Source organism: Nymphaea colorata, chromosome 2 (assembly GCF_008831285.2).
Source record: "Nymphaea colorata isolate Beijing-Zhang1983 chromosome 2, ASM883128v2, whole genome shotgun sequence".
In the NCBI taxonomy this organism is placed as follows: domain Eukaryota; kingdom Viridiplantae; phylum Streptophyta; class Magnoliopsida; order Nymphaeales; family Nymphaeaceae; genus Nymphaea; species Nymphaea colorata.
Window position 1 is genome coordinate 2,132,899 of NC_045139.1, and position 23,842 is coordinate 2,156,740.

General features: G+C 38.0%; 3 protein-coding genes across 7 annotated transcripts; 1 reads left to right on the forward strand and 2 right to left on the reverse strand.

Moving 5' to 3' along the window:
- Positions 1–1,497: 1,497 nt before the first annotated feature.
- LOC116247970 (anthranilate phosphoribosyltransferase, chloroplastic) lies at positions 1,498–7,688 on the forward strand. Of its 3 annotated transcripts, none has more exons than XM_031620464.2 (11): positions 1,498–1,624; positions 3,634–3,931; positions 4,009–4,152; positions 4,669–4,830; positions 4,943–5,026; positions 5,281–5,469; positions 6,142–6,232; positions 6,321–6,380; positions 6,586–6,704; positions 7,103–7,237; positions 7,334–7,688. In XM_031620464.2, the coding sequence occupies exons 2-11, from the start codon at positions 3,740–3,742 to the stop codon at positions 7,397–7,399; spliced, it is 1,242 nt and encodes a 413-aa protein (XP_031476324.1). In that variant the 5' UTR covers positions 1,498–1,624; positions 3,634–3,739; the 3' UTR covers positions 7,400–7,688. The 3 variants fall into 3 exon arrangements, with proteins under 3 accessions (XP_031476324.1, XP_031476326.1, XP_031476327.1); XM_031620466.2 differs by lacking the exon at positions 1,498–1,624 and adding an exon at positions 2,028–2,249; XM_031620467.2 differs by lacking the exon at positions 1,498–1,624 and adding an exon at positions 2,536–2,639.
- Positions 7,689–8,718: 1,030 nt separating this feature from the next.
- Positions 8,719–12,044, reverse strand: LOC116247971 (glutaredoxin-like). Its single transcript, XM_031620468.2, has 4 exons — positions 11,778–12,044; positions 10,820–10,908; positions 9,422–9,520; positions 8,719–8,942 (listed from the first exon to the last, which is right to left on the reverse strand). The coding sequence occupies exons 1-4, from the start codon at positions 11,879–11,881 to the stop codon at positions 8,860–8,862; spliced, it is 375 nt and encodes a 124-aa protein (XP_031476328.1). The 5' UTR covers positions 11,882–12,044; the 3' UTR covers positions 8,719–8,859.
- Positions 12,045–14,022: 1,978 nt separating this feature from the next.
- Positions 14,023–23,631, reverse strand: LOC116248337 (uncharacterized). 3 transcript variants are annotated; one of them, XM_031621074.2, is made up of 14 exons: positions 23,500–23,631; positions 22,652–23,331; positions 21,646–21,781; positions 20,623–20,759; positions 20,069–20,270; positions 19,394–19,632; positions 18,774–18,885; positions 17,620–17,764; positions 17,364–17,506; positions 16,720–16,892; positions 16,254–16,535; positions 16,108–16,163; positions 15,656–15,873; positions 14,023–15,486 (listed from the first exon to the last, which is right to left on the reverse strand). In XM_031621074.2, exons 2-14 carry the CDS (start codon positions 22,865–22,867, stop codon positions 14,321–14,323), a joined length of 3,225 nt encoding a protein of 1,074 aa, XP_031476934.1. In that variant the 5' UTR covers positions 22,868–23,331; positions 23,500–23,631; the 3' UTR covers positions 14,023–14,320. The 3 variants fall into 3 exon arrangements, with proteins under 3 accessions (XP_031476934.1, XP_049932166.1, XP_031476933.1); XM_050076209.1 differs by having other exon boundaries at positions 17,364–17,511; positions 17,697–17,764; positions 23,426–23,568; XM_031621073.2 differs by having other exon boundaries at positions 23,426–23,568.
- Between the last annotated feature and the right edge of the window lie 211 nt (positions 23,632–23,842).

Consider the following 23,842-nt stretch of genomic DNA (forward strand, 5'->3'; position numbering starts at 1 on the left):
AGCTTTGAAAGATCTACAAAGACGAACCTTATATTGTTGAATACAACACATGTTCCAAAAAAAAAATGTCGTTGTTTTAGTAGATATATTGCGATCATGAATATTATTTAAAAATCCAACAGTAAATTTGCTGGATATAATTACATCATTTATTTTAAAACAATAAAATGAACGTGTTCTATGACTACGTTTTCCAAAAACGCGATATACTTCCTATCCATTTTTTATTAAAAATAAAACAAACAAAAATTTAAATGTGTCCGGTAAGGTGGTACAAAATCAGATTCGATTCTCGAATTATTTAATGGATTTGCATCTGACATATTTAATTGCTTTAATGGAAGAACCAAAATTTTCGGGGTTCCGTATTTAAAAATGAACCTGAAAACGGCAAACACGATTCCACCATATTCTGACATTCAACTAATAATTATTGTAGTGCTAAATGTGGATTGAGAATTCCAACCAAACTCAATGCTGGTGGACCCGAAGATCACATGCTCAAACCCCAAGAGAAGATCTATCTGCAGCTCATCTTTAAGGCACCTCTCATAAAATGTACCAAATCCAACAATTTTTTTTGTCTCCCAATCAAAATCTGCCATCTTTGAGAATGGTAGGAAGATCTGTACCAATCATTTTCTTACAAGATCTAGATAATGTTTCATTTATTGGAACAAAAAATACCAAACTTCCCTTGTTTTCTTGTCTGTGTTTTTCAGATCAATGAGTTCTGGATCAAGTATACTTAGATCCAGATCCAAAAACACTATTCTTACTTCACTGTAGCCCATGTCTCGCATAGTGGCAGAGCCACATATAGGTTGGTGTGGGCAGTTTTCGACACCACCTTCTCAATTTTCTTTTATTTTTACATTAAAATTTTTAACATTTACTTTGTTATACATGTAAGTGCCCATCCATGTATGAAAACTTCAGAATCAAAATTCCTCCACAAAATTTTTCTAGCTCCGCCACTGTCTCGCATCTCAGAGGAGTTTGGATGGTGGATAAATAAGGATGTTACCAGACCTGACTGATCTGTTTAAAGGACTTGAATTTAGGTCCAACTGTTCGGATTTAATGAAGAAATAGAATGCTATTAACGGTTGAATTTAGTTTCAATTACAGATATCTATCTAGTGTGGACCAAATCCAAACTTTGACTAGAATCAAAATATAAAAGAACTGTGAGAATTCTTTTGAGTTAGTTCATAACCCAAATCCAAATCTGAACATTTCATCCCTGAGAATGACAATGTTGACATCCCTGAGCAGGGAACTAGGCTTCAGCAATACCTGAACTCGACCCGAGGTCCAAATCTTAATTGGTGACCCAAATAATTAAAGATCCGACTTCTACGTGGGGTACTTGAGCATGACTCGATGAAAGGAAATGGATCTTTTGAGATCTATATCTGGAAAAAAGGGAATCGGATTCCTCGAAGTTGGATCAGATCCGATCCATAATTCTCCGTCAGCATAAGCCCGGCTTGCTTGACTAGCACGGAGTCACGGAGGCTTTCTCCTGCAGAGCCGCGCCCTTCTTCCTCCCTGCCACGGTTTGTAGGCGACGCCATTTCTGCTCTCCGTGGTCTCCTCAACCAGCGTCCGCCACGGCTCGGTCAGTCCCTTGCCCCTCCCCCCCCTCTCTCTCTCTCGCTCTCTCTCTTTCGCTCTTTTTGTCGAGGAGGCTGGTGAGAAGATTTTCTTGTTTGTTTCTCTTCTTCATATGTTCTTGGAAGAGATCACTTTTTACTGTGTATTATTGATTTCTTTTATGATAGAGACCTGCGGATGTATCCAGGTTTTCTTAGTTAAGAAGATGATTTAGACTGCCAATTGCATTTGGAAGTGAACTTTTCAGGGACTTTGGAAGGTCATGTTTCAAAACGCATTATAGTTTCTCGATTGAAATTGTGATTCATTTCGCATAATGCTCTTTTGAGAACGACAAATTTGTTTTGGTTGTTTGGGCCTTTAAAGAAGAGTGGCAATGCTAACCACCCTGGGGAAAAGAAATTTTCCTGATAGAGAGAGAGAGAGAGAGCGAGCATCGACCTCTCTACGTCCCTCTTCTCTGAAATCTGAATTGTTTGGAAGTAGGCCGGGAAGGAGAAGGCTTCAAATTCGGCGAGTTGACCGGACGAGACTGGGAGAGTTCTTCGCCAGATTGGGAGAATAAAGTTGTCGGAAGCGTCTTTTTGTTTTAACCCGTCGACTTGGGAGTGTCGGATGCTCCAATAGAGGTAGCAAACTCAAGGATTCGAGACTCCGACACTCTCTCTAGAAAATTCTGTCATGCTGATGCTAATAAAATCGCCTGACCTTTGAAATGGCTCTTCCGGTTTTTTTGGAAGACGCTTTCTCTATTGCTTGTCTTGAATATATTATCTCTACTAGGAAAGCTAGATTTTGGAATGCTAGGAACGCGTAAATAGGTGCTGGAGATGCTTCTGTAGATTTTCTCGAAATCTTTTCTTCGCATTTCAAACGCGCATAAAAGTTTTCTAAAGCTAAGTCGAATTTGTGAAGGTGTTCCATGGATCCGACTTTTCCGATTTTTTGGGCCTCGGGCGCCGTCTTCGCGAGTGTTGTTCCTGCTCTAAACTTCGCTGCGGCCGCATTCATCTTCTCCGGTAAATCTCTCTCTCGTCGCCCGACCTTCGCCCGCCGGTGCTGGTAGTCTGTCATTCTGTCATTTCTAACCTCTCTCCCTCTTTACCTCTTTATTTCTCTCATCGCACCCCTCTCTCGGTTTAAAGCGCTTGAAAAAAAACGTGAATCTAAGAAAACCAACAGAGGGACGGGTTTCATTGCTTTTTCATGTCATTGACCTTGTTAGAGTTGTCAGTCGGTTCCATGTTTTTGCTTCTGTGCCGTTATTGCTTGAAGAAGAGCATCATCAACGCCTCCTCGTCTCCTGTGCAAAGGCTCCGCATGATTCTCATTATCTTTGTCCAAAGAAACCACCCGAGTTCGATTGGCCAGAGCGTTGGCAAACAGGGGCTGTTGAACCCCCTTTCTGGAAGCATGTGTGAGTGGCCGGAAAGGGGACTTTTGCCTTCTTTCTGGCCGTTTCCGGTAATTTGACCCAGTATGATGCTTTCTATCATCGGCCCAGCATGCCCTCTTCGTTCATTTTTTTTCCTCTCTGGTCTTCATCTTCTTCGTATGTTCCTTACCAAGTGCTCTGGTTCGTTCTTGCTTTATATCAGCTCTACGTCTGTTCCTGAGTAATACGTAGTGTGCTGCTCATAGTTTTAATACATCAAAATCATGTTCTTGCACTTCTTTAATTCTTCCGTGGCATTACAAGTTACAACTATTTGGGAGGATCGTTTATCTTGAAAATTTTTCTGGTTTTTTTTTTTTTTTGTGTACCCATCACAAGTTGAAATGGGAATGGTTGGAAAAAGATTTTCTCTTACACCCTATTCCAGGAACCTTTTTCATGGTAAAAAATCCATGAAATTTTTTCTGTGGCATCAAACGTCCCCTAAGATTATTCAATTTTTATAATGGCTTACTGTTGTGGTAATATTGTCGGGCCTAATAGTCGAATTGGCTCTCGAATTTATGTTGTTTTTGTTAGTTACAAACTTACCGGAGTATATGTTGTTGCATGATTAGGTGATCAAAGAGCTTTTGAAAGTTTCAACTTCTGGACCAGTTTTAGCTACACGGGCTCCTCTAAGATTGAAAGGGAGGAGTAAAGGAGTTGATTGACAGAGAAAAGATGGCTGTCGTAAGATGCAGTTTCTCTGTTTTACCTTCGCTGAGAAATTGCAGCATAAAAAAAAGTCGAATGGATCATCAAATTTGTTCTTTTCCTTCAAGATCCAATAGCGTCCCAATTCCAGTTTTGGCTTCAGCAAGCAATGTTCAAAATTTCCAGCAAACCCGACTCTGTGCCACCAATTCCAAGGAGGTGAGTGCGTTAGCTTATAGTTCCATTCTTGTTGGTTTTGTCAATTGAGGACGTCCAGTTTTTATTGTGGTTTTCAGTTGTTGGAATTACTGATTGAAAGAGTTGACTTATCTGAAGATATGGCGGAGGCCTCGCTTGAGTTTCTGCTGACAGAAGCTAATGAAGCTCTAATAAGTGCATTTCTTGTTCTTTTAAGGGCCAAAGGAGAGACATACGAAGAAGTAAGGCTTCGCCATGGACTCTGTGTTTTTGTATCTTGTTGGTTTTTCTGTGGTTTGGTGCCTCATCTGTTTAAGCTTTTGTTCCTCTTCTATTGCTTATTTGGGATACATGCTTAAGCCTGTTGAGCGTCAAAATTAAACTGGGTAAGCTGAGCCAGGTACACCCTTGTTTCATCAAGTTGGTCGTCTAGTAAGTGCAAAGCATGGTCTTTCCCAGCTAAATGTGTACGAAAACCTTAGTGCAAAAAATTTAGCTATTTCTTGAGTATTTGCCAGATTTCAAAATTTGATTAGCTCTTATCTGCTGACAAGTTTTCTTGTAGACATAGCATAGAACTATCCAAATACCTGGGTTATTTACATTGCTAGTGCAACCCAAGGTATGAACCTATTTGTTGTCAGCCAGATTCCACTGAAAGAAAAGGTTTTCATGGTGTCACGGGGAATTCCCTGTTCCTCTTGATAAATTTTGTTATTTTTCTTGCACAAAAAACTTACATTACCTTTTGCAAGCAGATTGCTGGATTGGCGAAGGCGATGATAAAACGTTGCAAGCAGATAAAAGGAATCACTGATGCTGTTGATATTGTTGGGACAGGAGGTGATGGTGCAAACACAGTTAACATATCAACAGGGGCCTCCATTCTAGCTGCTGCTTGTGGAGTGAAAGTTGCAAAGGTAAGGGTTCTCCCAGTAGGCTATAAAATTTTTTAAACTGGCTTCTTTTCTTTTTTTAACATTTCACTCTGACATAGTTGGTAGAAAAAAGTGATTAGAGTACTTTGTGCAGCAAGGAAACCGCTCCAGTTCTTCTGCATGTGGAAGTGCAGATGTGCTTGAAGAGCTAGGTGTAGTTATTGACTTGGATGCAGAGGTGAGTGTACAAAAACCATCAACAGGCAGAAGCTATTTAGGTATATGTTACATTTATATCACCTTACATGTAGAACATGTTTCATCTGTTATGCCATTCACATAAATCACAAGGAAAAACACATGAAGTTGGTGATGAACTGACCATCACCTTTGTTTTATACAGTTATGTGCTTTTCTATGCTATTTTTTCCTAGTAATTGTTTGTCTTAGGGACTGTTCATGATAAAAAAAACCTGGGTTTTTTGTGGACAGGGGGTGAAGGCATGCGTAGAGGAAGTAGGAATTGGTTTTATGATGGGTCCTGAATACCATCCAGCAATGAAAATTGTTGGTCCTGTCCGGAAAAAGCTGAAACTGAAAACAGTATTCAACATACTGGGTCCAATGTTGAATCCAGCACGAGTTCCTTATGCAGTTGTGGGTGTCTACCATCAAGAATTGGTAAGTTAAATGTTTTATGTGATATAATTATCTAAGCATATCATTTCTTTCTTCTTGCATGTTTTCTGTTTTCATATGCTCTCCTGTGAGTGGTGAGCAATTTTCTCATGGCTTCATCACCTAAAATGTGACGAGGCACACCTGGCTTTTTACTGCTTTGAAACTGGATTCAGATTTTGGATCATGATGCATCTCTTTTTTGGTCTACCTAAGAAATTTCTGACCACCAAACATTCTGAAATATATTTCTAGTGGGCCTGTGCATTTTGAATAAGCAGGATGAGTAAATGAGAAATCTGAAAAGTATACTAATTTTCTAATAATCTTCCGACACTCTTGACTAATGCTTTCCTTTCTTTCATTTAAAGTTTCTTGTACAGGTCAGATGTCTAGCAATGGAAAAAGCACTTCTTTTTCATGATTTTTCTTCTCGGCTGTGCATGTTTAGGAAGTGTGGAGAATATGATATTTCATAACTGTCTTCTAACTTGACTGGTTGTGTATAAATTGCATTATGCCACATTTAATATGATTATTTAGTGATGTTAGCAGTTTCTTTTTTCAATCTATCATTCAATTAATAAGTTTGTAAGAGCCACCTGTATGGTGGTTCTGAATTTCATTTTTTATTGCTTGAACAACTTGTTCAGTTCTAAGAATCTTCTGTTTTAGGTCAGTAAGATGGCGAAGGCTTTGCAAAGATTTGGCATGAAAAGGGCATTGGTAGTTCATTCAGAGGGACTGGATGAAATGAGTCCTCTTGGTAATTGTAGTTATCACTTGTGCAGCTTATAAGTTGTTCCTTCTAAGTTGTTATGCCTGATAAATCGAGTTCTTCTTTTCTTGTTCAGGTCCAGGATTTGTTCTTGATGTTACTCCAGAAAAGATTGACAATTTTCCGTTCGACCCATGTATGCTATTTTTTTTAACTGGCTAAGCATTTTATCCTAATAAAAAAAATAGTACGGCTACATTCACATGCAAATTTTAAAGTTTAAACATCAAATGGATTATCAAACTTTTGGACATGAAATCCCATGTGTGTAGCTATCTTGGAAAGCATAAATTTTGCATTTCTTATCAGTGTTTCTGATTAACGTACATATATATTTTTAGTGGAGTTTGGAATCGCTCGCTGCACTTTGGAAAGCCTGAAAGGTGGTGGCCCAGAGTTTAATGCAAGAGTACTTAAGGATGTGCTATCTGGTGATAAGGGATCAATTGCGGATGCTTTTGTAAGTGAGATTTTATTTTTGTCAATGGCAAGATTGGTTTCTTTCTTTTCTTTCAGTGATTGCTGTGTTTCATTCTCGTGTGTGCTCAAGAAGTTAGCATCCTGTGACCTCTTTGAAAATGATTAGTGAAAATCTGTGTAGGTACTAGGTAGCCTGTTCTCCTCAATTATGGTTGTTGAAATATAGCAGTTGTTCTTTTTCCTTTTCATATCTAATGCGACAATTTAGTTCATTTGTCCGGTCGGTATTTTATCTGTTTGGAATTGTATATCAGGCCTCAACAAATTCATCTTAAAAAAAATTCAGATGTTTGAAGACTACCTAGTTTTTACTTATCTGTTTTGAGCAATGGTGTTTGTTATCATGCTAATGTATTTTTTTCCTCAAAATATTTTCAGATTCTCAATGCTGCAGCTTCTCTCTTAGCCAGTGGTTATGTGAAAAATCTTGCTGAAGGAGTAGAGATGGCTCGTGAAACACACCGATCAGGAAAAGCTATTAGGACACTGGACTCATGGATAACTGTTTCAAACGTGAGTCTCAATTTCTTTTGCTTTTTTCCCAAATAGTTGATTATCTGCAGGAGTGGGTTGAATAACACGCTTCTCATTTATTTTGGGCTTTTCCAGCGTTTAAGAAGAAATGCTGCTGGATCTGAGCTGCCTAGGCAAATGCTGGGAAATGTATCCAAGTGACAGTTCGAAGAGAAAAATCAACAGCTTATCTTGTCCTGAAGTTCTCAATAATACTCTCAGTGAGTTTAACGTTTCTTTATATTTAATAAAGAAATCTGTATTCTAAAGCTGCAATTTACTTGTTCAGACAGTTGCTCTTTCCCTTTCGCCTAGTGCCCTTGCAGGATAGCAATGCTTATGTATATCCTGGTTCTTGTGTTCAAAACAACTGCATCTCTGGAAGTCAAGATGTCGAGAGCCTATCATGGTGAAAATATTTGAGCAAGTCATATGATGCTTACATTGATTATGCTTGATGCTTACATAAACACGTAGGCGTTCTGTTCACTGGTAGGTAGGGACCACGGGTCGAATATGAATCGGACGTACCCATTTATCGGATATTCACGTATTTAGATTCAAGTTAGGATTTGAATGCAGATGAAGACAAATCTACACCTTATTTTTGTATTTGAATTTTAAATTCGAAATCTGTATCCGGCTTTTAGATTCACAGCTGAATTCTATTTTTAAATGCAGAAGCCAATTCAAATTGTAAATTGAACATCAATAAAAAAATGACTTGAATACATCCTACCTTGAATTCAAAACATTTGTCCAAGAATTCTATTTTTAAATGTCCTAATGTGTTTATTCGTTGACATCATAACTGGGCTCATTAGTACATCAATAAAAAGGAAACATCTCAAGGTTGATTTTGGATTGTTTTTTTCCCAAAAAATGTTTCTTGGACAAAGAGCGGCTTTTCATGATGACCATCAAGATACAGTTGGTGAACGGTGCTAAAGGCTAAAGCCACCGTGTTCTCGGACAGTCCACGGAACGTGGATCTTCAGTTCCACCGTGATGTTTCCCATCCCGAACAAAATCAGGTAAAACAAATGCGTACCTAGCTGGCTGGGTGGGCATACGGTCCTGAAGTTGGAATTACAGCGGTGAAGAATTCTCCTGCCTCAAGTTCAGCACCCCATTCTCCACTTTAGATTTTCCATTGTTTTCTGGTATATCCAAGTTACGCATATGAATTAGATTCTGCTAAGAAATTCACCGTTGTTCAAGCTTGACCTCCTTGTAACTTGAAAGATGTTAATGCAAATAGCTAGTTGTGGATTGAGAACTTGTTGGCTTAAAATCATTCAGATTTCGCACGTTTGATATAATTCACGTATGCAGACACCGTTATCAGCTTTTAAGGTGCAGATTGACACTAGGTTATTTATTAAACTGATTTTTTTTTCTTCTGCTTTAGATGCTGATCCATGCATCAGATATAATTCCACTTCCGTTTCGTTTGCTTACCAAAGCTATCCATAATGGTCTACATGTATAGAAAATTTTATTGAATAAGCAAAGGTTTCACACTGAAGAACAATACTTTGTCCTGAAGGCCAACTTCAAGTACATTTTTGAAAGGCTAAGCATGAAGGATCACTATCTTGTCAAGAGAAACAACACTACAGCTAGCTGGAAGTAGCATTTGGCAGGGCTCCAGCATTCGTTAACAGAGGCACGAGCTTCCCTTGGTTGTGTGTTGCAGTGACGGCTGTAAAGTCGAAAAAATAAGAATTAAGTTTTTGTTGGGCAAGTAGCAATTACTTTTCTTGCACACTAGAGTTCTGTTCGACAGAGAAGGGAGGACCATGATAGAGTCGGCAGTGTCAGAAGATCCTTGCTCTCAGATGGTTTTAACTCTTTAACATACTAAAACAGTGGGCAGTGGCTCAATACACACCCTTGAATGCATGGATGTTACATCCACTATTCTAGGGTCCATATAGAAATACTTGTTATGCATCCATGTCCATACCGGGGTGGACAAGGCAGATAAAGGTAACATGCAAAATCACCACAAAATATAAATCATCCTTCCATCCTCCATCTTCCATTATTTGTCAATAAGGAAGACTGCAAAGAGAACTTGGGAACAACCAGAGGCACATAGAACCCCAGCCACCAGTTATAGCCACAAGTAGGAGGAAGTGCCAAGTGAATTTTGCAAGTTATGAGAAGTTGAGAACTAACCATCGCAACCACCGACATGGTTTCCGCCAATAAACACATTAGGCACAGTCCGCTGTCCAGTCCATTCCAGTAAGGCAGCCTGAACCGCACTTCCATCACCTTCAGACAAACAAATACTCATTAAATGCATGACTCCACCTCAGTGCTGCTATCTTGCGGCGGAAAGGTAAAAAATCAATGTTTTCTTAGCGATATATACAATTGTAAGATGTAACCTCTTGATCTTTGAGAAAAATAGACATAAAATCCAGCAAAATCACACACTGCATTGCAAAATCAACAGGTCAACAGCAACTGAGGAGAGAAGAATAATGATCAGAAGCAGACAGACCAATGATCGAGGCTGCAATCTCTAAGAGGGCATGGTGCAGATTATTGATTTGACAAAACTAATTCAAGTCGAGACTGTCATAAACAGTTACTCTTGCCCTAGTCAGGAGGAGTTACCAAATGCAGCCACAGTAAAATAGTACAACAGTCTGACTAGTGGCTACACATTGTGCACAGAATATTAGATATCTTTGACCATATTCCAAATTTGCTTTTCTCTATTGCACTATCCATACTGTTATATAGGCCAGAAATCAGCATGCTAATAACACGGTTGCCATGAACAATATAGATGTGGATTGTCAACAAAGTTATCTAAGTTGTCAAAATCAGAAGTTGGATACAAGTTAATCAGGTCCATAGAAAGACTAATAGGGACTAAATAAGGCTACTCAGGACCAGTCCGTGGACGTCGATTAACCATTAATAAATACATATGTATATTATATGGAAATACATGCAGAAATTATGTATGTCTTAAAATGAATGCACATATACATATGCACTAGGCTGACTAGTGGACTAGTCTGACCAGCTAGTCACCGGTTGGTCGATGACCAACTAAACTGACTTGTCAGACTAGACCACCAGTTGAGATTGACAAGTAAGATTTCTACTCAAGAACATGAAAGATATTTCCTTAACGTGAGAGATTGGCAAAGCAAGGTCCTTGTTTTGTTCTTCCCATCTCCTTGTCCTTTAAACGCAAGCGGAAGATAGCCCGTCATCGGCTTCAAACTTGTGACCCTCTAATTTATTACGCTATCAAACAACCTCACACTCAACCACTGACCTCATGCATCAAGTGACTATGAAATTGCAACTATATTGTAAAGACACGAAATTCATTCCATGATCTAGCTGTAGATAAAGGTATTACAAATAGAATAATAACACAAGAAATTGGCAATTAACAATAATCTACTCCACGACCTCCCCATCATCTATTATCACCAGAAGCAAACAATTCAAGTGCAGCAAATTTAAGCAATTTTGCATGACAGAAAATTAACAACTAAAATATGTAAACCATATATCTGAAAGAAACTATGGAGATGAAGAACTCACTCTCTACATCCAATTCGACCACCTTGTACTCTGCTCCTAACTTTGAAAGCAGCTGCTTAACTCGCGTGCAGAAGGGGCAGTATGTCTTACTGCAGCATTACAATAGATAGAGATCAAAGAGAGAAGTTCAGGAGGTCCCAACGAAGAAAAAATAATCAACACATAAAAGAAAACAATGGATTATTGAATTTGATGTCAGGTAGATACTGTGGATGAAAAGCATACGATTGAAAAGGCACTGTATTGTATCAGTAGCCTGAGTCTCGAAATACAGAAACTAGCTGATTACATTGGAAAAAGGCAAATAAAAATTACTAACTTCCAATGGAAGTAGTCTGCAGAAAAAATGCACAAACAAAAAAAGCCAACAAAGGGAAAAGTAAAAGACGTTTTCATTTCAAGCTACTAAGATCATGAAACAACTCAACAAAACAAGAAGGTAACCTGTAAATGAAATGGCTCAATATTTCTAGGTCAGAAGAAGCAAAGCAAGTAGAAACTGAAGAAAATAGAAGCTCAACAGATAGATAATGGCGGAAAATAAAAAATTCATTTCACAGACAGCAAATCCTAAATTTCGAATCCAAAAGCAATATCAAAGCACTCGAAGAATCCAACTTGAACCACGACAAAGGTAGAGAGAAGAATAACTCAACAGCTCACCTATGACTGCAACCATAGACCAGCACTCCTCCAACGGAGGACAAGAAAAAGAAAAACTCCCTCCTTCCAATTCCAATCTCGATTCCGAGATGGTGCGAAATAGAAACCCCCATCCAACAATCCCCAAACCCGAGTTCCCATTCGGACGATCCCCAAATCCGAGTTCATCCATCAATCAATCATAAACTCGGAAACAGACCACCCCCACAACTTGAAAAGAAAAAAGAAACATAAAGAGAAAACGAAACTCAGTGAAACGTCAAAGATAATGATTCATGATGATCATCATCATCACCTGAAGACAACGACGGGGTTGTTGGACACAATCTCCTGAGTCTTAGGGAGTGCCATCTTCACCTCTTCTGGAGACGCCTTCAAGCTACTGAACAATCCTCCCATCCGCTTTCGCCTTCACCTGCCGTTTATGTAAGCGCCAAAGCTCGCCGCCCCACGTCGCCGGTCCACTTCCGCTTTTGTCTCTAGTCCAGCCACTGAAATTTCGACGCGCTTTGGAAAGTGAGGCTGGCACGTCAGACCAGGTAGGAAACCCCGCAGGAAATGGAACAAAAGATGATAAAAGCCAGGCCATCCTGATAATAACATCTTGAGGGCCGCTCACTGTCGTTCATCTTGGAAATAAACGGCAACCATGTATCCGTGTATTAGATATTCTGCGAGATGCCCATATCAGAAAAAGATCTTTCTCATCCTTCGACGTCTGAAAGGGGTTAAGAAAAGTCAGCCCCACCATAAGCATCATCTTCGTCTTCGTCTCTGATCTGAGTTTGGAATGGTTTTATGTTTGAAAGCTCTACATTATATATATATATATAAAGTCGGTGTGAGATATGTAAAAAATCATCTTTGATTTTTCTAAATGGATGGCAGAGAAAAAACAAGAGAAGAAATTTTAATCGGGTTATTGTTTTTTTCCAAAACCATTTCTCTTTTAATTTTTTCCCAAATCCATTCTAAAGTAGGGAAAAGGAACCTATCATGCATGCATGATTGTTTCTAAAACGATGGTTTCTAAAATGTTTAATATGAAAAGATTTCTGCAATTTTTGTGCGGATAAAATTTGTGCAAGGAAGGAGGGAAAAATCTCTCGATTTTCTTGAGGATTATTCTTCATACATAATAATAATAATAAAAAAAAGTATAGTTACAATTCTTGGTCACTGTGCTCCCTGGTGGGAAATCCCATAACGTTATCTCATTTTGCTAACACAAGGAAAACGGACATCAAATTGCAAAACTTACAAAAAAATTTCTCGCGAAAATTTTGTGAGAAGAAACAGATAGTCATTTTAACTGATTGCAGATCACAGATTGACAATTTTCTGACATCTACATATGAAAGATCACACACACACACACACACACACACACACACACACACACACACATATATATATATATATATATATATATAAATTGAAGCTGAAATCAACGGCCAACGTTCATTCTCTGATTTTTTTTTAATATTTTGGTTGTTAAAAAAATGTCATAAATGGTTCATTCTTTATTTAAAAACCATGACCAATGAGTTGCTAATGTGGAATGGACCATTTATGACAGTTTTTAGCTAGTATCAAACAATATAAAAAGACCATCCGACAATGAATGTGAGTTGGTTGATTTAATATATATATATATATATATATATATATATATATATATATATATATAGACACACTTTGTAGAACATTGCTTTGGTGGTGTCGATGCACAGAGTTAAAGAGGCGACAATGGTAAATAAATAACATTTAAAGAAACGACACTTTATGTTAAATATTTTGTTCATATCTTGGGAAAAAAATTACATTTTCTCGCATAATGTTAAATAGTTTTATTAGGTCATTGCAGAATTGTGTTTACAAAATTGACTAATTCTCAGCAACCCACGTCACGGGCCAATTCAGGGTTTTAAATGAAAAGTCAGAGGATATCTTCAATTGCAAGTGAAATTGGTCATTAAAAAAAAAAAAGAAACTTTACTTTTTGTAAAAGTACAAAGTATTCTTGAACATTGGAAACTAAATAAAATAATGAGATTACACCCTAGGCTTTTTTTGGATCAAGATCTAGTTGTTACCAACTTGAACCTCATTGACTTTAGTTTAATTGGGCTCTTGGACTTCCCTGAATTTAGTCAGTTGGAATCAAATAGGATTATTTGAAGCCGAATCTGCATCCACTTAAAAAAAATGATCTTCACATGTATTTTCATAAGTTCCTTGGACAATTTGGATGAAGATCTAGACACTGAAAGCCTGGAGATTGGTTTCAAATCTGTTTGATCGGAAAATTTTGTTTGGTATGATGCTTTTCTGCTGGTGAATCGAATTGACTTTCCGCTGATTCGATCAGAGCCAACGATTCAGGTGATTCAGCTCAGTGTTATATCACTGCCAAACACTAAATGGAACAGTTTAAAACACTGTCCTGTTCAAGTTGCTCTGGGAAATGAGAGCTATGGACAAAACGGAATTGCCGAGAAAACACATACGAAAACCAGTGACATATCCAGACAACGGCAGAAGACATTATTGAGCTGTTCCTAGACTATGTATACATTGGAACATAAGAAGAATTACAAGATTTTGTTTTTATTTTCTACAAATAATTATATTAATGAGAGGAAATTACAGCATGCAACAATACAACAGGCTACCCCTAAGATAGCATGGACTCACATACTAATGTAGAACTTTTTTCTTTTTCCTTTTTTTGCTGAAAGCCATTCACATTTCTATATCAATGTGACTCTGCTGGAAAATGTTGAGGAAAGCCGGATGCATGAAAAATGCATGATTAGAAATAATAAACAATTTCAATCACCTAGATGCAGAAGAGAATATAGCTTCAAGGTCCCTGTACAATCCTGTAGGACTCTGACTTCTCCCCATGTTTCTCTGGTTCTGGCTGCTTGAAGGATCGGTCTGTGTCCCACTTCCTTCTCTGCTGAAGCTTGCTTTTGCCAACTCCCGCAGTTGCTTCATCCATGGCCTATCCGACGTGCTAGAGCTTCTTGACTGCCTCACAGGGGTATCTCCAACCACTCCAATTGCAGGAACACTCGTTTGATTGCCAAAGTTAGCTACATTTTCACCACTTTTGTCATTTGAGAACAATTGGCTATCCCATTTGTTTAACAGTTTCCATGGAATCAGGATCAACAACAATCCTGTAGAAACCATTTTCAGTCCATTACAGAAAGAGTGACCATCGCTGCTCAGTCTTAAGACCTGCTTAAACAGAGCTCGCCACTCACTGATTATTTGGACAATGAATCCAATGGAGAACATAAGTACCATAAATAGACCAAGTGCCTTATCATTAGAAACTGTCAAATCTCTCTCCAAGAGAACAATACATGTGGCAAAAACTGCTGCTTCTGTGGCAACAGCGATAATCTCCACAAACTGGACCATTTTCCGAATAAAAGGCTTCTTCATCACCATGAAGATAAGCTGGAAAGATGTAATGCAGAAGATGAATATGACAGGAAATTTACATTGACTGAAACTGGAATAAGCACCAACGGTGATTCCTAAGGAGACCCGCTTGATGAGTTCAAGCATGATATAATAGATTCTGAGAATCCCAAAAAGCTTTTGGATAAACGGTGCTTCTGCATCTTCAGTTTCGTCATCAGAAGCAATGATCTGGTCACTTTTCTTTTCAGACTTTTCTCCAACAATTTGAGAAAGCATGTATTTTGGTGGGCCTCTCAAATCTTCAAATAAAGGACCAAACATTGTCAGTTTGACTGAAAGGGGCTGGTTCTTCCATGTCCATTGCCCCCGCTTACCAGGACCCAAAGTGATTCTTATTAGTTCTTGGTACCAATGAAATTTTTGCCCTTCTTGATGAACCTCCTTATATTGAAGTAGCTTACCCATGGTAATTCCAATTGTGAGGAATGACAGCAAGGACAAAACACAAAGCGATGAGAAACCAACCAGTAAAACACCAACAATGACTTCTGGTGCCGACCCCCCTGGATTGAATTGAAATAAACATGGTCAAAGTGGAGCAGCATATGCCAGTAATCAATAATTGTGAGAAAGGTTAGGCAACAGGGATGCACAAGTACCAGCCTCTGCCTCCCCGTTCAGCCATAAACAGAAAAGATAATAAAAGAAAAACTAACAGGCAATAGTACTTACCTTTGATGACTGCTGCTCCAGCTTGGCACATGCAAGGCAGCGCCAGAATGATCAGAAATAACTCAAATCTTGGTACCACAAGTGCTCCATAACTTGCATGTTTCGGAGACATGCTTCTCCTTTTTAACTTGAGAGTAAATACAATTATAGCATGGAGCAGCATCAAACTGCCAACTATTACGACTAGCCAGAACATGTTCCTCTTGAATTCCTTCCATCTGAGATGCGAATTTATTGAAAGGATAAATTAAATAATATTGATTTCCAGTCAAAGTTTCATAAGGGGATATGAAACTAACATCTATAATTAAAAGGACATGATTTTTAGAAGAGAAAAACGTAAATATATTGATGAATTAGGCAACCATTCACAGCATAGATGCATTTGAAGCCAAGATCACAACTGCAGCATGTACCAAGCAAAGAATGTAAATCACACCATATCAGCTTACCCTGTGGAGGTCTTTCCACTCATGAGAAATTCTGCTTCTGGTTTCATATTCTGGATCTGGAAAGTATAGAAATGGGTCAAAAGTGTCCATTGATTATGAAACTGAAAACTCCATAGCCAAAGCAGAAAATAAATAGGTCCTCAAACCTCAAAAAGTGATGCATATTCCATAGCAGTAAGGTGCTTTGTCAATTGACTATCTCTTTTAAATGCATAACCGGAATATGATCTTTCCTCAACAACTTTTACAGGTGGATGGACATGGGAACTTGAATTGATCGGGAAGGTCTTGTAGTGTTCTGCTTCCCATGGTAGCCTAAGGTGGGGGATGCTCCACTGTAAGCCTCTCACAAATTCATAGTATTCAACAGGCAAGGTGACAGGTAGCCACTTTGAAAGTGCAAATACCTGAATGTGGCCAGCAATTCTCTGCGGGAAAAAGTATATACAAATATAGACAAAGCAGACATAAAACACCATATTAGATGTACACCCAACATTATAAACTAGAATCATGATAAACATGTCAAGAAAATATTATCAAAACGACAGGAAATTTTCTGAATGTGATAAATTCGTCTATGATAATCATAAAGTGGATGTTGTAACGTACAAAGAGATTTCTTGATGGATCATAGGTAACATATGATGGCAGAGGATTTGAAAGTGCTCCAAAAGATTGAAGGCTGGCAGTAGAAACTGTGAGCAATCCAGCTGCTAAAGATGTTACCGCAAAAGCAGCAGTAGTTAATGTACTGATTGCCACTGAGGTCGTGGGGACAGAATCTGCAATGGCATGCCATATTTTATTTTCCTTATATTCCTCTTCTGAATAGCACATAAAAACAGAGGGAAAGCTGAAAACTGAAAAGTACTCTAGAAATCTTGAAAGTGCCATAGATCAACATCTGTGCACGTGTGACATGTATCATGGTTATGAAGCATATAGTATGACAAATCAATGCAGGCTGTGAGGCATACTAAGGCATGCATTCATAAATTTGAACTATGTTTTGGTAAAACATCCAACATATTCTACACTAGATGAAAATGGTATTGAAATGTGTCAACAAATTTCTCCAAATAATAGGCAAAATAACAAGGAATTCTAATATTCAGCAGATAGAAATTTCCAACTGTTCTGCTCCTAAGTAGCCCAAACAAGCATGACCATGTCAGCACATTTCATGGTATGGCCTAGTGGATTGAACTTTAAGCTGGATATGATAGTAAAACGCTCCAAAGAAATATCCTTACAATGCATCACTTGTAAAACATTTGATGCTAGATTCTTGTTTCCTGCAATATCCCCTGTAATATTTGCAGGAATCTCTACTGATACTGTAGAGTCGTCCACATGCACATCAATGCCGTACAGACTCCAGCTAATTGGACTGAATCTGCACTTCATAAAAAAGAAGGAAACAATAGATTACTTGAAACACAAAAGCATGGAAAGATAGTAAATTAGTTATTGTTTTGAACTTTACACTAACATGTGTTGATAACTTGCCTTAGCAAATGGCCTCCTGAAATTGATATAGCAGAAGAATTAAAATCAAAAACTGGTTCCATGAATCTTATGAGTACCGGAAGATAATGATCTCTAGTCCTCTTCTCTGATGTGGTGGTCAATCTCACTGTTGGCCTTTGACAATCTGTCATCCAGTAACCACCAGCTGCAATCAGGTAAACCCAAAAATGCCAACAATATGCAGATGCACCTTGCTTAATGAATTATTGGCTTGATATTTTTGCAAATGCGGCTTTTCAGATAGTCACAGATACCAGCAATATATTCAAAACAATCACAACATTATTCAAACAGAAAGAAAGAAAGGAATTTGTTTGAAATTTGAATACATCTATGTGTATGTGTATCATATTTCTAATTTTCATTTATTGCAAAAATATTATGATAACTAATTTTATGTTTCTTTAAATTTTAACAATTGTTTAAGACGTCTACTAATCGTTTGGTAATAAACATTGTAGAAAACTCACAGTTCATAATTTTTTTACATTTTTTATTTTTTTGAGTTCTGCCTAGAAAGGCAAACATGATAATTAATATATGAGAAATACCTTTCCGGCAAAAACTCAAGAAGTATATTTTTTATTATGGCTTTAATGAACATTTAATGTACTAAATTTTACCTTTTTTAACATCAAATCAATAGGCCTTAAACGGGCCAAAAATAAAATCCAACACTGGGGCAAAAAGAAACGTTGTTTCTACAGAATAACTTCTCAACTAAGGCCACCTACTCATCATCTGTTTTCAAGCTCCACCTTGACTAGTTTGAGAGTAAACAGAGATCAAACTTTTTTAGGTCCTCCCCGTTCTTGGTCGTTTGGAGGGTAAAAAACAAAAAAGAACCACGGAACATTTTATGAGATGGCCTATTTTTGCTGAAACACCAGCCACAGAACTCAAAAAACTTACTCCCTTGTAAAACAAGCTTCTAATTCACCATCATATGCCTGTCATTTACCAGGTTGCAGCCATATTTGTTTCACTTCGAAATGGTAATCAATTAAATTTGATGCTGAACAGTTGTTAATAATTGCTTCTATAAAATGAAGTATATGGAAGCAAGACAACTTGGAAACGATACATTATTTTTTCTTCTACTCGAGAGTTTTTTCCAGTGACATAGGAGGTACCGTATAGAAAAGTGAGGGGTTCAGTGGGTGAAACAAAAGTCCCTTGCCGACTAATTATTGCATCTTGCTGCAGTGTTATTGTGATAATAGTAATGCTTGATGTGTTGTTCACCTGAAGAAAAATGAAACCCAATGAAACAATTAGGATATTCATATGTCCATGAATCATGCTGAAAAGTGAAAAACATACAATCACTAGGCAAACAGTATGCCTGTCTAACAAAAGAAAGACAACATGGTTTCAAGAACTGGAGAAAATTTTGCTTGACATAGGAAAACCACGAAGAAACCACTGCAAATATATCGGGGCTCATTGACGTCAAACAGCAACAACATAGAATGAGCAATTCATTAGAAAGTCTAAAAAGTCTTTCTATAGAGTCTACTGAAAGGACAATACAGAAGCATGTACGTGAAAAGAGTTATGTCCACATATACCATAAGATTTGGAAGCAGGAATAGAAGAAAAATTTTGGTCGTGAAACAGATGCATAAGCTTCAATAACAGTTAATATCAAACTGACAACTCATAGTAACTCAGACTGTCGTCCTAGAAAGGAAGTCCATAAACCTCATAGAAATAGTAACTGCTTCATGACTACCGTAAAAAGGAAGCTCACCAAAAATCCAAATCGGCGGTTCCCAAGGGTCTTTCGATTAATAGGAACGAGGAGGCCACTACTAATATGAAGAGCACTTAGAATTTCAGAGGACGAATTAAGAACAGGAACAGAGAAAACCAAATAAATTCTCAAGTTCCTGTGGTCGTTGGTTGCCTCCACTATCCTCGATGCAGCGTTAAGTTGAAGTAGCTTCATGGGGACATGTGCTGTCAAATTGGCAAATACTCTCCTCCTGTCTGACAAATTCCAGTTATAAAAAAGGGAAACACTTTACTAAACAGTGATGTAATAATAACAATACAAAACATATTCCGATACCGCCACTCCTCAGAACATAGTTGTGAAAAAGGAAATATAATCATTTCGCACTACCTAAAGAATGCAGTCGGCTGGGGAATTTTGTAGAAAAAGTTAATTGACTGATGGATCTAGTGAAACAAATAATATGCACGTAGCATTTATGTGCTTTCTTTAAGATAATATGAATGAAGCAACTTATGTCGCGTGGGGGTCCAATCTGTGAAAGAATGCATTAATGTTTTTATGGAGAAAAAATCAGCTTCAATCATTTCAGAGGCGAAAAGTAGACTTGAAATTTCCACAGCTAAGAGCATCTGTTTCTTTAAAAGTAGGAAACCCATCATTATACATTATGGGACATGAATAACATACCAAAGTGCAAGGTATACGTTGAATTAGCAGTTCTGATAAACCTATTTCCAGCAGAATCTGTGCAGAAACCTCTCCGCATTGCTAATATCACCCTTCCATACTGAGCAGCAGTAGAGAAACTCACAACAATAGAGAATTTCAGATCAGACTGGACAACCTGAAGGGTTGATGGCACAACCTGACCAGGCCCATAAACAAGAAGCTGGAAAAGGGACGAAATAAAATTGTAAATGACATGGATAGCCAATATCTAAACATATCAATAGCAGAAAAAGAGCAAGATCTACCATACCCAACTTACTTGCTATAGTAACTGAACAAATAGACAAATAAGCACTCCCTCTCTCTCTCCACACACACACTCCTTACACACAAATAGATCACACATGGAGAGGGAGATAGATAGAGAGAGAGAGGTCCTGGAGAGTTTTATCTTTTCCCGAAGTCATTCTAATTGTTTTCAAAAACACAGCCTTAGATGCTTGCTCAATATAACAGAAAGAAGATACTTAAGAAATAAATGAAAAATTGATACAGCTTTTCTCCATACTCACACTGCAGTCATTAACAGAAGAGCATCTAAATCCACCTTCCCCAAGGCATGGCTTGTTGAATGTAATAAAGGCTGAAATGTTTAATGCATTTGTGAAGGATCTTGAGGTTGAAATTGATGCAGTAGGATGAACCGTATCTGCAAGGATTTTGTGGTTAGAACGTTACTAACAGTTCAGATATTGATCTAGTTAGTAAGACAAAAAAATTAAGCATGTGAGAGAAACTGAGATGAAACAATGTATTTGTAACTACGTAATTTTTTCATGTCTAGGGAAACCAGATTGTTGTTTACACGTGCTGTATCAGCTACCTGAGAGATGCTGTCTTATATCTCCTGTTTTGATTGCATTCGTCTGTATAAAGTCCCCTACCATTGTTAACATGAAAACCTTATCACCCTTTTGGCCTTACGAGAAAGGATGCATAGTAAAGTAAAGGTTTCGAATTTGAACTCTAGACCTCCTTCAACATGAAGCTGCGCACATCAAGCAAACCCACACAGCTTGGTACACAGAGCATATGCATTGTGTAATTGATTTACTAAATAGTTATTTTTAGAATCTCTGAGGCTCTGATGCTTCACATGAGATTGACCCAAGATCTATGATTGATCTGGGAAAGTATATTGCAATCTATGCAGGATTTGAAAAATATATACTACTACTTTTTCTTTCCAGAAAATGGAAAGAAAAGAACATCGGATTGATCGCTCTGGTCTCAGAACAAACCATCAGGCTCATCCCTCTGTCTCAGAAATTCTGTTCACAACTCAAGGTGTGTTTATGGCAACTAATCCTGAGTCGCGATTTTAATAGGGTCATTTAAAGCGCTCTAACATTTTGCCGATATCATCTTTTGAGCTTCTCTTATACATTTCTAGGGCCATTAAACATTTGAAGGATGGTTAACAAATTGATTAATTTGCCAATCAAATAGGGATACTGCTATCTGCAAGAAATATATCAACGTGTAAATTCAGGAAAAAACTGATACAGCCGGGAGATGGAGAACAGTCTCCTAACCAATGGTCCAATTGTAGCTTGAGCACGAAATTTGTGCTGATCTGTTGATGCAGACATGGAATATGTGATCACCAGCTCCCAACCCTGAATAGGACACAGAGTTTTGCTCACAATTCGTAGGAGCTCGATCATCAAGCTGGGAAAGTTTCAAGAGTAGATAGTTAGCCAATGGAAGCAGTACATTGCTCATTAAAGCATGAAAATGACAGAAAAAACCACCCACACTTTTATCAGCACAAAGCATCTTCACCTGAAGATAATAAGTGAGCAGAGAACATAGGGAAGCAAATTAAAACAAATTAATGATAAAATTGAACCAATCAAGCCAGCTCTGAGGATCTAAACAGCTACTGACAGACTTTTTATTGCCCGCATCCATATTTCGCTCTTGCAGATAGATTTACATTTGCTGTTAAGCCCTGACTAGAAAATTAATAGTGGAAAAGAGAAACCCAGATTATCCTCGTCCAAATTTAAGCATAGATATCCTTGCTCAACATTAAGAATAAGGCAGGGTTATAGATACGTCCAGTGTAGAATTATTGCCTTTTTGGCACTCGCCTCGTTAATGGAACGAGGAACAGACTTTCCACACAATTCCGAAAATCAATTTAGAAGAGCTTGTGAGTAGTACCAAATTGTGCCAAACAAATTTGCAGTGCTTGGCCGCTGCAACTGAATGTGTCTCCAAGGAGGCAAGCAGGAATATGGAGAGCATAATTCAAGAAGCTGTAAAATGTAATAATGTGCTCACGCGGATACCTCCGCCAAGAGATTATAAGAAACAGTTTAATATGGAAAACACAGAAGTCCCATTTTTCATATTTGGCGAAAGAAACTTAGCAAAATTCAGTACCATTTGCTCAGGTAAAAGGAACATTATTGATGAACCGTCGTCAACAAGTATAGCAGGAGCTTCAACTAAGGAATAACGAAGAAGATGTTCTAAAACATTCATCAATGTTACTTTCCGGAAAGTTCTTTTTAACATAAAAAATGAACTTACCTCGCACTGGATGCTGCAATTGGTACACGGCTCTCCACCAGCTCCCAACGAAACCTCGAAAACAAATGTAGCTGACCTGAGAGAGGTAATAGGCAGAGGAGCCTTTTGAAATGTCACCAGCACATCGAAATTGCTTCCATACACCATATGGAAGTACAAGCAAACGAGAACCCACGGAACTCTCTTGAACAGCATATCTGAAGAAGTTTCAGTCATATCTTTTGATAAAATGGTAGAAGCCAAGACATGAAATTTTTAGCATTTGGATAAGGAAGAAAAAGAAAATATGAACAGTGAAGAGAAACGGGGCTTCTGTGAGAACAATGGCTAGGAACTCATTATTTACAGTACTAGACAAATACAACACCGATCTAAAACCACCCAACAAAGGAAGTTCTCAGGAACCCCATTAATAGCAGAGACTTATCAGAGGTAAGCACAGCTTAAGACAGACTGAGATTTTATAGAGATAAGGAACTTATTTTAGCATTCCCATTTGCAACTCAAAATAGACCACGGTCAGTGGAGAGCAAGACTAAAGGTGACTTTAAAAACGTAAGGATTGAGGATGATTGTAAGGATGTCAGTGACATTAATAGGCGGTCTCTTGAATGCAGATATGAGAGCATGGACAGTTGTAACAGATGAGCAGGTGGGAGTGATGAAGTCTGAAATGGAGCCTGCACATGAAAGACTGTCAGTGAGCCCAGTATTTAAATGGGCGGTAAATAAAGAAACAAAATTGAAACTTAGAAGTAAAGGAATCCATCTTACATAGATAAGTGGGACTTGGAAAAAGGAAACCAGGCATGGCAGAGAAAGAGCAGGAAGCAGAGACTCAGAGTTACCTCAGCAAAATAATTGGTTGATTGATGACAATAGCAAATTGGTGGAGCTCAGGACAGTTCTTTTGTTAGTCAAGTACTGGACTTGCTTCTAAAGTTTAAATAAAAAAAGAAGAGAGAAAGAGAGAAAAAAAAATATCTTCCTCACTTCCCTCTGCTGTAATGCAATATTCTACTGACGTTCTTTCGTGAAAACCAAGTTTTTGTATTTTTTTAAGCAGCATGCGTCATTACTGAGGTTGAGTAAGATTCTCAAAGTCTTCCCTCTTAAAGGGGTCTCGGGCTCCAAACCTGTTGGGATTAGGAAATTTCTGTCTTCCGCTAATTTGAAGACGAAGCCCACTAA

Excerpts from the sequence above, each read along its gene's own strand:
- LOC116247971 (XM_031620468.2), bottom strand. The coding sequence starts at position 11,881 with ATGGGAGGATTGTTCAGTAGCTTGAAGGCGTCTCCAGAAGAGGTGAAG. Across the intron at positions 10,909-11,777 it reads AACCCCGTCGTTGTCTTCAG|TAAGACATACTGCCCCTTCT; the intron begins GTGATGATGATG and ends GTAATGCTGCAG. Across the intron at positions 8,943-9,421 it reads CCATGTCGGTGGTTGCGATG|CCGTCACTGCAACACACAAC; the intron begins GTTAGTTCTCAA and ends TCGACTTTACAG.
- LOC116247970 (XM_031620464.2), top strand. The coding sequence starts at position 3,740 with ATGGCTGTCGTAAGATGCAGTTTCTCTGTTTTACCTTCGCTGAGAAAT. Across the intron at positions 4,153-4,668 it reads AAGGAGAGACATACGAAGAA|ATTGCTGGATTGGCGAAGGC; the intron begins GTAAGGCTTCGC and ends TTTTGCAAGCAG. Across the intron at positions 5,027-5,280 it reads TTATTGACTTGGATGCAGAG|GGGGTGAAGGCATGCGTAGA; the intron begins GTGAGTGTACAA and ends TTTTGTGGACAG.
- LOC116248337 (XM_031621074.2), bottom strand. The coding sequence starts at position 22,867 with ATGACTGAAACTTCTTCAGATATGCTGTTCAAGAGAGTTCCGTGGGTT. Across the intron at positions 20,760-21,645 it reads AAGCTACAATTGGACCATTG|ATACGGTTCATCCTACTGCA; the intron begins GTTAGGAGACTG and ends AAATCCTTGCAG. Across the intron at positions 16,536-16,719 it reads ATCCATCAAGAAATCTCTTT|AGAATTGCTGGCCACATTCA; the intron begins GTACGTTACAAC and ends TTTTTCCCGCAG.